At 42.6% G+C, this 17,117-nt stretch overlaps 1 protein-coding gene across 2 annotated transcripts in view; it reads right to left on the minus strand.

Annotated features, from left to right (window-relative positions):
• The window catches only part of Ctnnd2 (catenin delta 2), a 716,561-nt gene that overhangs the window by 202,720 nt on the left and 496,724 nt on the right, over positions 1-17,117 (minus strand). For both annotated transcript variants that reach the window (XM_048368208.1, XM_048368209.1), the window contains exon 10: positions 6,347-6,479. In XM_048368208.1, coding sequence (XP_048224165.1) covers positions 6,347-6,479 — 133 coding nt within the window. The remainder of the gene's footprint in view (positions 1-6,346; positions 6,480-17,117) is intronic.

Raw genomic sequence — 17,117 nt, forward strand, 5'->3', positions numbered from 1 at the left:
CCTAAAAGCATGTGTGATTATTCTGTCTCTGCTGTGTCCTCTGTCTTTGAGAAGACAGTGATTCTGATATCCCTCCATGCTGGTTTTTACCTGACTGGAGCCATATCGGGTCTGTAATTCTCCCCCAGCCAGACCATTAGCAATACTGCCTACCTATTATCTCCTCCCCTGAGAGTGGCCCTGGTCCTTTCTGCTTGAAGCACCGGCCTCATAACTCTCATTTTGCCTTTTCAATCTTCCCTCACATCTGAAGGACCAAGCATTCAGGAAGAGAAAAGAAATGCACGAGCCGTCCACTTGTCCTGAGTTAGCTCGGGCTGTCATGGTGCTCACTGGAGACCACCCACCCTATCCCTAAGGCTGTGGTCTCTGGGCAGCGTCAACCTCTCCACAGAGCTGACGCCTCCTCCTACCCTCAGCTCTCCAGTCCCTACCCTTGTTGCCGCTTCCTTTCCCCTCCTGGTGTGAGAGCCTTTAAGTATGGCAAGATCGCAGATCTCCTTGGAAACAGGTCTTATAGTTCCATTTGTTAACGTCACTGCCTTCCTTTCAGCTTCTCCGAGCTGACATGAACAGATCTCAAGTGGCAAGCAAATAAGTAGAATATGTCCAAGTACTCTGTCTTGATGGCTTACCTATTAGAAGGAGATTTCCCTAATTAATATTTGCAACAGGGACTGACAGTAACACATGCCCCTTAACCACTTGCTCTGCGCAGCCGGTCTGGTGCTCTTTCCACGGGGACAGGAAGTCTCAGTGATGCTTCTCCTCTGAGGGCCTGAGTCTCAGGGATAGAATGCAATTCTCTCAAGATCCCAGAGCCAGACAACAAGACAGCAGCCAGGATTCAAACGCAGGCAGCCTGGCTTCAGAGTCCTTGCTATGGCACACTGTCTACTAAATACAGCAGCTCAATACAGGCTCCTTTTAGAAAATGTGACACAATCAACAGTGAAGGAAGAGAGGACATCACTCAGAAGCAATCGGCTGAGAAGATGGATAGCACCTTCCCTTGAGCTATATGAGGTGGAAAGAATCTAGAGTAAAATAGAAAATTATGAAGCACTGTAAGCGCAGTAGATGGGAACAAGTCTCAAACATTCTAAATGGGTCTGAATAAAACCACAATTATGGGGGAGGGGGGGAAGTATGCATATTTTAGGCACAGGTATCGATTTCTATGTTCTTGTTAAAGATGATGCCAATTCGGAGAACTATAACTAGAAATGATGAAGATATATTGATATTATATGGGAACACACACACACACACACACACACACACACACACACGGTCATGATGGCACCCAAATGTATTTACAACACTCCAGAGTATTATGAGTTTTTGTGTCAAAAAAGAAAAAAAAACTAAACCAAATAGGATACAAGCACTGACACTGACAAGCACTGACAGAAAAATAAAGGACAGATATTTTAAACCTTTACCCTCCTTCACCAATTCTGAAAAGGTTTTCTGCTTTCCAACAATGTCTGAGTTTAAAAACAGTGTCACAAGCACTGTAGGCAGCAGGAAGCTTTCCCTTTGCTCTCTGCTGGGGTATTTTATGTTCTATATTTTGTCCACTAAATTGTAGATGTCTTAAAAGTTGGATCTGTATATTAGCAACGCTTAGATCCCCTACTAACACAGACCCAAGCCATCAGTAAACCCCTTGCTTCTTCCCATTAGAATGGAAAATATAGTTTCTCTCAAAAGAAAAGAATTCTCTAGGAGCTGAGATGACTTAGTAATTGTGAAAAGGCTTGCTGGAGGCAGGAAAACCCAATGGGGGCTGGCTTTCTAGACCAGCAATCTTTATTTTGGGAAGGTAGAAGTTTACTATATAACAGCTTCAGGTATTTCAGTTCCATATTTGATAATAAAGTTGTCTTTAAATAACAAAAAGAAATCAAAACCCTGAAGTAAATTTTCATCACGGGTGGTCACCTGCCTTTTCTGACAAAGAAATGAGGGTGAGTCAGGCCTGCCTACATGAAATATCATATAGTATTTCTTTAAAAGACGTCATTTAAGTGAATAGGCCATACTTAAAATGAAAACAGCTTCAAATTATTTAAAACTTTTATGAAATTAATTGTAAAATGTTATTGTAAGCTGGGTACTGGTGGGTCATGCCTATAATCCTAGCTCCTCAAGAGGTTGGGGTCTGAGGATTGTGGTTTGAAGTCAGCCCATGCAGGAAAGTCAGGGAGATTCTTATCTCCAGGGAACCACCAAAAGCCAGAAGCGGAGCTGTGGCTCAAGTAGTCAAGTACTAACCTTAAGCCTTAATAAAAGCGCAGGGACAGTGCCTAGATCCTAAGGTTCAAGCCCTGGCACTGGTATGCACACACACAAAGCTCATTGTATATTGAACTGATCTACTAACGACTAATAGAACAATTTTGTTTTAGAATTTAAAAGCATTCACATGTTATCACTTGAAAACAGAATTTCATTTGAATCTCTAGGAGACATGTCCTTGCAAGCCAACACGAGGTACAAATGCCTCTATATGTTGCTATTGTGTTTGCATGTTCAGGTGTGAATGTAGATGTGGTTCCATTGCCTTCTCCAGTGTGGGTGCTAAGGAGACCTGGGGAGAAATGCAGTCAGGGACAGTATTAATAACCTCAAATCCTTACATCCCAACAGGGGCACTTACTTCTATCCCTAAATCAATGAGATGTTCTTAACATTCTTAACTGAGAAGGACTTCCCAGAAAGAATGGAGGATTTATGAAAAACACTTAAGAGATATCAATATAGAGGCTTAAAACATGTCTGCAGTCCATATTTCTAAGAAAGTTTCATGTCTAGCCATTCCTCTGACAACAACTCAATTTACAAAGACATTTCAACAAGTTAGGAGACAGCATAGATGGCAGGCATCATTCAAAATTACCAACATCTGTCTTTGTTGTTTATGCTTCTGCCCATTAAACCATGACCCACTTACACATCTCTAGATACTCATTAGCTCATGCAAATAAGCCCCATAAACTTGGTTTGTTTGTGGCCATAACTTAGGCGCTCTCTCTCTCTCTCGATATATATCTTTTCCTCTCTTTAGTTTCTCTTCAGCTGTTTTCTTTTGCTCACATCTCAGCCTGGCTTTGAACATTTGTGTGTTCCTCTCTAATCTCTCCTAATTTGTAGGCACGGTAAGGAAAAGTCCTGTCCTGGGCCTGACACTCAGCATAATGATCAATGCACCTTTGTCACTAGAGATGGTCCAGCTGGACCTCCTGCTGAGTCACCCAAGTTCACCTTACTGCTAAGAGGTGCAAATTCTCCAGCTCAAGTTCATTAGATTGGTGGGAAATGTTAAGGAGAGGGCTTTTCCCTGTTCATGTATGGAAATGAATTCTTTGCACCTATATGATCCAGCATTGGTTTACAAAATGCAATTTCTTGGCTTCATTATATGAAAACCACACCCTGCACTGGGATAAGGATTGAGAGGGGTATGATTTATGGCCTTCTACATATACAAGATTTTATTCTGCCATTTGCTCAATGGCCTGTCCATTGTGTGAGCAAAGTCAATACTAATAATGAAATGTAGTCAGAAGGGCTAAATCAATTCAATAAAATGCAATAGAAAGACTAGGGTCTGAGTAAATTTGGAAAAGCTAGCACCTGCAAGATTAGTATTTGAACAACAGGTAATTACAAAAATCAATACCTGTGTATGAAAACATGACAGGCAGCCATCCATCACAAAAGGAGGACCAATTTCTAACAGTTAGGGCTCTGAGTTATGAGGAGAGAGCCAAGCAGATCTGTGAAGAATCCATATCCGAGTCCACACATCCGTGCACATGCGCTTACAAGCCTAGGTGACTTCAGGGGACAGAGCAACGCCAGCTCTGCCCTCTTCATTCTGGGCTTTGTTTTAGCCATTGCCCTTCCCATGTCCATCTGGATAGCTTGACTTCACCCCTTTCCTCGTTCTTAGCTCTGTGTCAGGCCCACCTTTAGTCCCATACCACTCTTGCCTTCAGGCACCAGGGGATCACCGTTTTGGGGAACCAGCCATGCAGGAGGGCAACGGAGGAGTGCTACAGATAATAGAAACCATCCATCGCTCAAGGGCCAGCTGTGTCTGAGGACACTTCAAGCAGAACAAGGTAATACAGACAACCTTGAGGGCACCCGCACCAAAGCAAAATAAAATAGAATGAGCTCCCCCCCTCACACGGACATAGATGCACACAAATACACATGTACACACACAGTGATGCGTCTGTCTAGTCATAAAACAAAACAGTAACTTAAACATCTTCACTAAGTTTCGGTCCAGAAACAATGTCGGTGAGTGGATATTCTGCCGCTAGCCACGTACATCATCTGTAGGGACTCTACACCTAAGGTATTCTGTTTGAAAGATAAGAACACAGGCTCTGGCAAACAATGGCCTAGGTCTAGATAACAGGCTGGGGTGCCGGGAGGCAGCCCCCGAAGCTGCGTGTCTGTGTAAGGCACGTGCTGGTCGCCACCCTCCACTTCCGGTGCAGTGTCTGTCCATCTGAGAAGAGAGTAATGGTTTCCTAGCCACCAGCAGGTGTGCCGCCAGCTCTTAGGCAGCCTGGTGAGTGAACAGCCTCAAGGTCAGCCCACGGAGTGTAGGTACAGCTATAGTTAGACAGGCGCTGTCAGACTTCCACTGGCTCTGCTGCCTGTGTGGCCTCACGGGGTGACTCTCCCAATTAAAGCCGGGTTCCATCTTTCTGATGTCTGATTTCTGAGCATGGGAAGGCTGTCACCTCCCTTTGCCCGTTCTTTCCCTCCTCTGAGCCATTCCAATACCACGCCACATTTGGGGTGAGATCATATTCCACTTGGGGGGGTCGAGGGGACCACACGTTCCTAAGTCAACTTATACCAAAAAAACCGGAATGACATGCTGCCTGGATCCTTAGAGACACTCTCAGATTTGTCATAAGACCCCTCATCAGGAATCAGTCCTTTACTGGGATTTCTATTAAAAACGAAGAAATTGTATGATGGCTTTCCATGTAGGAAAGAAGCCACTGACTTTGTTTCATGACTTCTTAGGTCATTTTAACAATCAGTGTCTATCTATCATCTATCTTAACCTGTGAAACTTTCCTTCACTGGATGATGTTTTTCTATATCTAACTCCAACACTATCGGCTTTGGAAGATGGATAACCCCAGGTTTGGGGGCTTCCCTGTGCCGCGTGGGATGGCTCGCATCATGCCTGACCTCTACTTGGCTGAGGCGCCCTCACCATGAGTCCCTCTGATTGTGACAAACCAAAACATTCTCAGGCCCCAAATGTGACTTAGGAACCCAAAGCACACCTGGCGGAGAACCATGGGTCTCTATTTTTCCCACAAATAAATATGACTTTTCTGATAATACGTGTAAATCAAAGTCTTTGTAGTTCCACTGTATGAACTTTTTTTCAGTGTATGAACTCTTTTTTTTTTTTTTAAAGAAAAGATGGAAAGTTGCTAGGCTAAACTCAGCTCTCTGCAAGCAAGCAGAATCTATAATAAATTGCAATTATATGTTTCAATCTCTTCTTTTTACTCTTAATTTAGACTCATCTTCAAAATAGCCATATGCTATGGAGAAGACTCATCATAGTTTATAAAATCTTTTTTTTAAAACATGATAACTGCTGCTTGCATGCAAATGCTCACCCCTTATGTGAACAAATCCTGAGCTAGCTTCGCTGACCACAGTGATTTGCCGGCGATATCAGACATCACAACGTGTTAGGTACTTTAGGGTACCTCGATAACAGAACATGTTAAAATTCCTTTATGTGACAGACATAAGCAAGGGTCACATCAATGGATCACATAGATCGACAGCAGCTCCACAGCGTCTCACAAAGCTTCATCGCAAGGCAAAGCTAGTAACTGCCTAATATTCCCATCTTAGTAATGAGTTCTCCAAGAAAAGACAGGCCATTATGAACACTGCTGTAATTGCAGAAGATAACAGCTGATGCTTTGCATTATTTTTAATACTTAGGAGCAGGGATGGAACTGAGAAGAAGGAGAGATGGAACTGGGAAGAGAAAGACAAATGACGGCAGGGCACAGGGTTGCCTGTGCAGCTTCTGCTGATACTGGAATTCACCTCTGGTTCTCAGCGCTCAAATAGAAAGGAAGGAAGGGTGCCTGTGCAGACATGGTGTTTGAAAGTAGGATGCTTCAGTGTTGAGTGCAGAACTAAGCGTTAACAGTATACTTTGTTTCCCTAAATCTTTTGCTGGCCAACCCTCCTCTAAAAATAGCAACAAGCCACACTCCTCCAAGTGATTCTAAAGCAGCACAATTCACTTGATAATCTGAGTAACAAGTACCTCAGCTTTAATTTTGTTGTCTCCAAAACAGAGGTGCTGTAGATAGGCTGCAGCGTTAGACTGGACGGAGGGAAACTGATGTTGCAACATCTGGATCACTTCAGGCAGTTCCGGGTCTCTCCACCCAAATTCTCTGAAGAGAAGGAAGAGAGGAGAACATGAGGAATAGAGCATATGGGACTGCCAGCATCTGAGCAAGCCGTTCATCAAATCCACACAGTGCTGTACAGGAAAGCATTCTATTCTCTCAAGGGTAGGCCCTTTTAATGTTGAAAAGATTTTTCCCAAATAGTTTTCAAAAGGTATACATGCATACCCATTTTCAGATTACACAGATTATATATAAATGCATCCAAGCTCCAGGTTTATGAAGATTGTGAGTTTTTAATTATATATATATATATATACACACACACACATATACTTTTCATTTAGGCTTAAATGGACAATTAAGAAGCTATGCTTTTCTAGTTCATCATTCAACTGACAGACTAATACATACCATTTAGCTTAACTATCAAATAGGAAAAATGTAATTAGGTTAGAACAATCCAAAGTGTTGCAACAGCGTGTGATGTTGATGTTATTATTATGTTTTATTATTACTGTTATTTTCATGAGTGCTGCTGCCACTGATCAAGATGCATTGTATTCATAAACTTCTTTGTTAAATGGTGACTTCTTTGTACAAGCACTTCAAGATAATGCCTTAAAAACTTGTCTTGTAAAGGTAAGATAACACTTTTTTAAAAACCAAAAGAGACCAAACCCAACACTGCAATAAATAAGTAAATAATAAAGAACACATTTTTTAAAAAGGCAACTGAAAAAAAACTAAAGGAAAAATAGATTTCCTCAATGGTTCTCTGGGGATAAAAGCAAAGCAGTAAGATGCCTTCCTAAAAGGAAAATGCTTATTTAAACGGCAGGCTTATTCACATATTGTTAACAAATTTTATATAGGGTATATTCTTCTGTATCACTTTTCCATCAGAGCTACTCTAAAGAACCTAGCTGTTTATTTAATATTCATAACGATGACATAAATATTTAAAACGATAGTTTGGTCATAGCATTGAGCATATGAAAACTCTTCAAGGCACTTTCCCAGCTCAACAGGAGCAACTCTCGGTTCTATTCTTGTAACAAGGAGCCAAGTTTTAACAGAGAAATAAAAAAAAAGCAGCCTCTGAGGCCACAGATAAAAACCTGACCCCACAAGCCACAAAGGGTGCTATTTATCTGAAAGATAGGCTCCGGGAGAAACGAGATGGCTTCTCAGAAACCACTCCTACACCTTGTGGAATTACTCCACAGCATAGATCCTACTGCTACAGGTCAATGCTGTTGTGTGGGCAGAGGAGCCATGAAGAATGGGGTAGACAAGGCCCAGTCAAAGGTTAAAAGTTTCCTCATAGATTCCAACCTGTTCTCTTTATCTTCCCTTTATTACATCTGGTGTGGTTGTCAAGCAAATCCTGAAGCCTCTTGGTGCTTTGCAACAGCAGTGGAAGACTATATAAAATAGGATGGCTCTTGAAGTGGCTTCCTTTTTATTGGAAAGATACAACATTTGACTTCTTGTGCAGAAGGTATTTAATAAATTTACATGCCATCTTAGACTGTCACATACATAGTCTCCCAAAAGACAAATAGCACAGTTACACACTTGCTCAGAAGTGTACTTAAGTGACTGCTAATACCGAGTCCTTTTTGCCTATGAAAGCTCATTAGAAAACAAGGAGTAAAAAATGGCATGCAGATCTTCTTCTTAATTTCATTTCCTTTGGTTACACGATTTCAAATCTGTGCAACACCAAGATAGTGCAGTTGTTCTCATAGTAGCAACCTCTAGAATTCTCTTCTTTCTACAAAGTAAATCACAATCTACAGATGTCTGTAAATTAAACGTGGAGACCCCATGCAATGACCCTGAGTGGCTAGGATGACTGTAGATCAGCTTATGCGCTTGGAATGCAATTAGGACCGAACTCACTTCTGACTATTTTATTGACCAGATGGTTATTGACCAACCAGGTAATGGCCTAAGGCATAGACCAAGAGCATCTTTTGGACAAGAGCTCATGGATAGAAGCCTTAAGGGCCCTTTGAACATATGTGTGCACATGTACACTGAACTCATATAGGACAGATGGACATTCCAAAGAATCATGACTCCAGATGACAGCCAAGTATCGTGATGATCAGGCAAGAGAGAGGCTGTTTCCAGTTCCCCTCTTCCTCTGCAAAGGCCTGCCCCCCCTCCCATGTCCTCATAGACCTAGAACCTCTTCACTCCAATGACTGACCCCAGTCTGTATCTCCCACAGGGTTCCAAGAGGAACCATACTCCTCCTCTGCTTTAAAGCCTCAGTGGATACCACTGTCTCAGGACAGAAACCAAGATTTGTCCTCTAGTGCCTTGCTGCACCTGGCCACTCCCACCTTGTTTGTGACTGAACTCCCATTGGCTGGCACAAGAGGCAGGCGTTTGCAGAGTGGATGCTCACTGAGGTAACAATTCCTACTCTGAGCACCGGTAGGATGGCTACCAGTAACAGACATGGCTGGCACACAATACAGGCCTGCTAGAAATGTCAGACAGTAACTCGATGGAGAAGAAGACAACAATGAGAAATAAGAAGCATGTTCAATTTCCCAAGAAGTTGAACTCATAACTCTAGTTCCTTATTGGGCTTCACTTTAGAAATGTTAATGGATATGGGGAACATGCAAATGTAACCTTTTCTCCATTAAAATTTGTCACATAGACCAACAATATTGTGACTAAACCTTCACTCATATATGGACTGTCTGCGTCCTGAAAAATCACAATGCTTCGCACAGCGCTCAGTAGCAAGCAGGCTGCAGTTCTCTGCTATGTGATGCAAGCACTGAAGGCAAAGAGAGGGTGGGACTGTCATAACAGTCATGATCAGGTTTTCCTAGGGAAAAGAGCCCAGAGACACCAGGGGCTCTCAAGTTTAGAATTTGCTTTCCAGCAGAGCTTCATATGGATGGGAGTACAGCACTGCTTGACTGCACTCAACAGTTTGCGTTGGGGGCCTCTCCGGACACATTTATAGAGATTCTGATCTCTATAAACACCAGATCTATAAAAGTTTTAAAGACTCTACGGACTTTGATTTTTAGATCCAAACTAAGGCAGACTACATTTTAAATTTTATTGTACAGGTGATGTAACAGAAGGGTGACAGTTACATAAGTAAGGTAATGAGTGCATTTCTTTTCACCCAGTGTTATCCCCTCCCTCATTCTCTCTCACTTAGCCTCCCCCCTCCCTGGTCCCCCTCTCCCCGCCCCCCAGGTTGTAACGTTCATTTCCCACATAGTGTCTTGTGAGTATCACTGCTGCATTGGTTCACCCTTTGTCCTTACCAGCTCATCTTATTGATGCGTTTGAGAGGGATTGAGAGATGGTGAGTGTCAGAAAGGTAATGACAGCAATTTCTTTAAAATGAAAAGGTGATATTGCAGTTTTTACTAAACAAGGAAGCCTATCCAATGATTAAAAAAGAAAGAAAAGCACTGATGCCTTTAGCCCTATTCCTAGATAATATTTAACCCCACCCAAAGCTGCCCAAAGCCATGAACCACACTTTAAAAAAAATCTTTCCTTTCTTATTAACAGTAGTCCTCAAATTAGGACCATCTAGAAAGCACGCTCAATTATGAAGTAGTTTTTAGAAAGCAAAGGCTCTCTTCCTTACATTTTGAGAAACTGAATGGAATTTGCCAACCCTCACAGTAAGCTTAAGTTAAGAGAGCTTACAAATGCCCTACCAATATTCTAGAAATTAGTAGATGAGAGAGGGGATTATACCTAAGTCCACTGGGAAACCAAGACAGGACGATCTAGAACAATCCATAGCTGCCATAGTATTTGTGTCAAGTCTCTGGGGAGGATACCCGAGAAGTTGAACTGTAATCCTTTAGGTTAGGCAGGTACTCGTCTCTGGTGCCTGTGAATGTCACCTTATGAGAGACACACATCCCCAACTGAAACTTCAACAGGCCATTGGTAGATGAATGGAAGTTTGCCCTATAAAGTTTAAATTTAGGATTTCAGTGAAGGAGTTCAGTAGTCAAGTCAGATGAACGTAAGCATTTGTCACTTGAGACTCTCACTTATTTTGTTTAAAATAATTTTCTTCTGTAAACATTTAGAAATGTATCACTGTGAAAGACTTATAGCATAGTATTTCCTTAGTGCTTATAGTTTTAAAGACAATACAATCTGGGGAAGGTTGGTTTAAGTTGCTCATGTTCCCTCTCTTACAACACCAACAGATGCAAATGCACACACACATCCTAGCAGGAGTACAGTACAATCGGGGACCGTGCATCTTTCAATACTTGTGACAAAAAACTGTGACCACTCTACTCAAGCAGTGTGACTGAAAACACTTACTTGATTCACCACACTTTTCACAGTATGAAATTGCTCTTAGCATCTTTGATCTTGTATTTGACCTTACAGGACATCCCTTCTACCCCTTTTCTGCTCTATTTCTAGAGGCTTTGGTGGTCTGCTATGAACTTAGGTGGCAGAAAGAGGAATCACGTGACAAACATGAAAGCTGGAGGCAGAAAGCGCATGCTAGTCACGTAAGAAACTCTTCTCTGGAGTCAATGCAACAAAAGAAAAATCCCTTTTGGATTTGACTGCACTGGAGTGGTTAAGAAATGGGAAGGAGATAATACTTTGTCCACTACCTGTAGAATAGATTTCCTGTGATATAAAACACAGCTTTCCTAACCACGGATGGAACTTCCGTTCATACAGGTAAGGACCACAGTACGAGCTCAGGCTTAGTGGGCACATCTTGTGCTGCTAGGAACTGCAATGAAGCCCTTCCCACTTAACATGCGTCCCATTCCCGCTGGGATAGCCCTTATTTGGAGACGTAGCTGATGGGGTACAGAGTCCCTGAGGAACTTTTCTCAGATCCAGAGGTAAGCAGGAGATGGCATTAGGATTAAACATGCCCACGGACTCGTTTATAGCCCGCAGTTCTAACCAGGAAGCTTGCTGCCTTATCAAACATTTTGGTAACTACAATTACAAACTGCTACAAGTAGAACACAAGAATCCATGTGGACCCCTCAGAAATTTCATTAAAATTAAGTAAAATTCACTTGATTTAGGACTAACACTAGGTCAATTGAGTATTTTTTTTTCCCGTTGCCTTTTTCCTTCACATCAAGACTTGCGTAATTAAGAGTGTACTAGTCACTCATACAGTGACATTTTATGTTTCTGACTTTTATAAGGCAACAATACTGCTTACAAACAAACATCTCCACTTGGTGGACCCCAGGATCAGGGGCGAGAGCACAAAATAAAGGTCCAGCTGGAGGAGGGTCAATATTGTTAACCAATTCTTTGACATCACCCTTTCCTTGTCTTTCACAATCCCGTCTCAAAATTGAACATGGGTCCACACGAGGGCTATTTCCCCAAAGTCTTTCCTAACTTATCTTCTACATTTTTCTGGATTTTGTGTAAACCACTTGTGTTTCATTTAATTCACGACTTGGCATGCAAATAAGGTAGACCGTTTAGACACCTACTTCAATGACAAAGTATGCAATTTCTTACTGTGATGAATAAAATCTTCCAGGTAAAATCCCTTTCCTGAATCTGTCACATTTTACTAATCTATAGTTGTGTTTAAAGTCTTTCGAAAAGGATGTACTAATGCAATCAGAACCCACTGGCTGGTTTTAAAGAGGATATTTTATTTACACATGATCTGATATAAAGCATCTTTCTCTACCCGTGGTATATTAATTTACTTCCATCTTTTTACCTGGTATATTCTATTACCTTATCCTCAAACTACTTAGAACTTTTTACTGGCGTCTACTGTGAGAACCAGAGCAGATATTTAGGAAATGATGGGGCCTGGTCACCAACTCAGGCAAACTCCAAGCCAACTGGCTTTAACGGCCCAGATCATCCAACTTTCATGTGCTTGGCCTTAGAAGCTGCTGTTTAACATTAGCAGTGTATCCATGCGTCTTCCCAACGCTCGGTAATCAGGTGCTGTGATCTATGGCAGACAGAGGAAGAGCCTGAGCTTCACAGGTAGAAAGAAGCCTCAGAGCTCACGAAGAGCAGCCTCCAGGCCCTGCTGAATCCCATCCTCGGCTCCATCCAGGAGGCAGAGCCCACTGCAGCAGCTGTGGTTCTCAGTAAGGGCGGAGAACCTTGACTATGATGACAGGGTTCACCCACACACAATGGACTGACTGAACCACAAGTGAGCCCAGAACCTGTCCCTGTACCCCACACACAAAAGAGGGACTGAACCACAAGTGAGCTTAGAACCCATCTCTGTATCCAACACACACACAATGACTGATTGAACTACAAGCAAGGCCAGAACCCCATCCCTGTACTCCATATGCAATGGGCTGACTGAACCATAAGTGAGCGCAGAACCCATCCCTGTACCCCACAACAATGGACTGACTGAACCACAAGCGAGTCCAGAACACCATCCCTGTAGCCCCTCCCCCCCCACCCCGGACTGACTGAAGCACAGTGAGGCCAGAACCGACCCTGTACCCCCACAGTAGAAATGTTCAATGTTCTTCAGGAGTGTGTTGACACCCATTTGATGAAGAACCTGATACACAGATGGTACTTGGTTGCAAGATCTCGGAGAAGGTCTTCTCTACGGGGGTACAGGAAAGGCGCACTTTCCATTCAGAACTCTATGGCAGTGGACATAAAAATAACAAAGAACCTTTTTTTTGTGTGTGGTGCCAATCCTGGGGCTTAAAGTCAGGGCCTGGGTCCTGTCCTTGAGCTTTGGTGCTCAAGGCTATTGCTCTACCGCTTGAGCCACAGCTCCACATCTGGCTTTATTATGTGTAATTGGACTTTCCTGCCCAGGCTGGCTCCGAATCACAGTCCTCAGAGCTCTGCTTCCTGAGTAGTTACGATTACAGGTGTGAGCCACAGGCTTCATTCTAGAACTTAAAAAAAAAATCTCTGAAGAGTGTGGAAACCTATAAACTATTTCTCTGAGTGAGAGAAAGCAATTATTACTCTTATTTGCATTTGGAAATATTTATGATTCATTAAAATGTTGTCCTCATTTTGATAGCGCAGAATGTAAACCATAAAGATTAGGCCAGAGAGTTCAAGGCATTTTTATTTCTCTGAGTACCAAGTGGTTTGGGCTATTGTCTGCTTTTCAAATTTGTATTCTGAATTGAAGCCAGAGCTAAAAGTTAGGGGTACATTTATAAACACCAGCCCTTCCTCTACTGCTATGTACTAAATGTGTCATCTGTGAGTTGTTTTCTAAATAGCCCTTGACCTATTTATGTTTAAGTCTTTAAATATTGGGGATTTTCTGTTTACTGCCTATGGTGTGTGTTAATACTTAAAGAGAAGGGAAAGAGGTTTGCATCAATAACACAAAGGGAAAAAACTAAATCTTACTTGAAGATAAGTGTGGGTGCATTGGGTTGAAGTGACAGCGTGCCATCTCTGAGCTGGGGCTCAGAAAATGATACCCCAAAGTGAAGAGCTCAGATGCAGGCTCAGAAGTATGAAGCGGCACTGCTGGCATCGTGAGTCAGACGCGTCTGAATTGGAGACGAGAGGCTGCTCCGCACTACAGCGTGTTCCGCAGCCACGCTGGCCGCTACCAACCAGTTGCCCAAAGCATCCCCTGCCTTATGTAGTGCCAAGGAAAAATGACCACAGAGCTTGCCATGCAGCTTCTGAGGGTCAGAGCTGGGCACCCCAGCTTGAGAGCCACTGAGGAGATGTCACACTTGTGAAACAACAAGAAAAAAGCCCAGTTCCCATCAACTGGGGAATGAATACAAAGCTGACCAACAGAAATGCTCTGCCCTCCTTTCTTGACCTTACAGGTGAGCACTAGTCAACCATGAAAAAGAATGTTCCTTTCATGTGTGAAGTCTAGCACTAAAAAAACCTACACATATATGCATTTGTACATATGTATAGATATGTATATGCATACATGTGAATATGTATGTGTACATATACACATGAGTATATGTGTGGATATACACATACAGGGGAGGGAAGAAGGGAAGAGGGAAAGAAGAGAATGACGGGAATAAAGACTAGCCATGAACAAAAACAAAATGTTAAAACCCACTAAAATGGGTTTAGAAAATGTGGCTGCGGATGACAAATAAGAAAGAGTAACAGAAGGGATAAATTTGATAAAAGTACAATATATGCATATATGGAAATATCATAATGAAGAACCCTTTGTATAACTAATATACACAACAAGAAGGATGAATTAAAAAGAGAGCAAAGTCTAGAAACCAATCTCTCCGGTGATGTCACATAAGCCTCTGTTGAATCATAATATTGATAAATGGCGGAGCAGATGTGTCCTGTTAGATTTTAGTGAGTTTGGGTTTAGCACTGTGGGAAAGAAGGAGAGTGGCAGGGCGTGTGTACAACTGACGCCTTGTTACGTCTGGCTCATGGGCCCCGAGTCAGTCAGCAGCCACGAGTCTCCATGTAGGACTCAGAAAAGCAAGAGAGGAGATGTTTCAGGAGCTGGCCAGTCATCCTAACAGCAGCCCGATGGCTGATGAGCCTTCTCGGAGCTCAATGAGCCTTGTTCAGGGAATGAGTGATTGATTATTTCATGCTTTCTCCTTACAGGGAGCTCCGCAGTGCATGCACAGATCTGTAAGAAAAGGTACCCCGGAGTCCCCGTGCTAACTGACTCTTCTCATGCATTTCGGCATTGTTGTCATTCCCCAGATTACCCCGTCAAACCTCTTCCATCAAGAAACTGGGCCTTGGAGAGCTCGCAGTCGGTATATTCCTGGGGTGAATAACGTGTCTCAATCAAATGTAGATTTCTCTGAAAGTCAGAACCTTTCAGCACAGCATCTATGAGCTCCCGGTTGGCAGGAAGCCAGTCTGGTACCCTGGGCTTAATGGATTTCCTCTAATAAACCACAGACATCAGAGTGGCACAAACCTTTTCCGGCTAGGGAATCTGGCCTGTGCTGCCGCCATGACAACATTCACTGGTGAGGGAGGGGTTGCCCGGCAGACCTGGAAGCTGGGAAGGTCTTCCCTTGGAGGAGCTGGCTTGGCCCCATGCTCCCTCCTTTTCTCTGCCCAGTAGCGTAATGGCTATGAGCATTTGCCCAAATCCTTAGAAAATTCAAGCATCTACACTGCACTGATTCTCCACCAGGTTTTGCTCAGGCACAGTGAGAGTAGTGAATTATTCAAGGTCACGCGGAAAAATCTCACAAAAGAAAAACAGAAGTCATCATGACTTGATTGTTAGCGCATGATGACACTATCCTTAAACTTTCACATTACCCATTCGATTTCACAAAAGTGTTTTTATTAGTTTAATAAAGCTGTGAAAACCATTAAGAGGTTAGTACCTTAAAATCTTGTAGCATAGAATGAGTTGCTAAAGTTGCAACCATTTAAAGCGTTTCTGTAGTTTAAGAGAAAAATCTAGTCCAAGGAGCATTAAACAGAAAAGTTTTGAGTATTTTTTTAAAACTGTTTTTCTTCCTTTTAAATTTATGGTTTCTTTTTTGTCTCCAAAAGATCAGCTAATGAAGAGTCTTGTGTCTCTCTCCCTCTTCTTCATCTCTTCCCAGTGTATGAATCCGCATGTCCCTTTTCTAGAAGGTTCTGTTTCATGTGTCAACTTGACTAGGCTACTGTCCATGGTTATTTCATCAAATGTGACTGCAGGTGTTGCCCCGAAGGTATTTGTAGACGCGGGGACACCTATAATCAACTGACTCTGAGTCAAGGAGAGGCCTCAATAACGGGGTGGAATCCATCCAATCAGTAAAAGAAAAAACTGAGCTTCAGTGAGGAAAAAAAAACCTTCTTCCACAAAATTGCTGAGTCAATTTCTTCCTGAGTGTCTGGCCTGCCAGCCTTCTCTACAGGGTTCAGTCTTATTAAACATAGAACTTAGTTATCCAACTCCTTAAAGTCTACCTCTACACATACATCCACATCATACATACATACTTTCACAGACATCTATACATATGCACCCATATATGTACACATACATCAATGTGGGTATGTGCACACATATATACATATATACACAAAGCTATATACCTATACACAGATACCTCCCATTACTTTGATGGGTCTGGAAAGCCTTCATGAGAAATAAACATCTTTCTCTCAATCTTTTGTTTCTTTGATGGAAACCAACGCATGAAGGGGGAAATAGGAACCCTTTCTCAGGGATTTCAACAAGCATTTCTGCTGCTGGTGGCTAACCCTGGAGTAGGGTGAAGGCACTGGCCCCTGGCCTGGTCTCACCTCAGCTCCTCACATCAGGGCTATTTTCTGACAGCATCCTTGGACATCTTGTTGTGTCCTCATGAGATTACTCGGGTGAGAGCTCTCCAGCTAAGCTCAGGCTACACAATCGAGCACCGAGCAATCGTTAAACGAACACGTGTTAGGCCTGGAGTGGCTGGTCAAGCAGCAACTGATGATCAGGACGTGCACGGATGGAGAACTTCGGTTACATTATTCCTTACTCATTTTTGCAGGTGTTGCAACCTAGGATATCATTCACAGGCTTCAACAGGAAAATAATTTCTTCCTGAAATGATTCATGAAGCAAGTGCAGTGTCTTCAAGTAACGTAATTGTCTTAAATTCTTTCCCATCTGGTAGGAAAAATAAAGACTGAAAATAACTAGCGGGAGTCCATCACTTCCTTCTTCGT

This window comes from Perognathus longimembris, chromosome 19 (genome assembly GCF_023159225.1).
Source record: "Perognathus longimembris pacificus isolate PPM17 chromosome 19, ASM2315922v1, whole genome shotgun sequence".
Taxonomy (NCBI): Eukaryota; Metazoa; Chordata; class Mammalia; order Rodentia; family Heteromyidae; genus Perognathus; species Perognathus longimembris.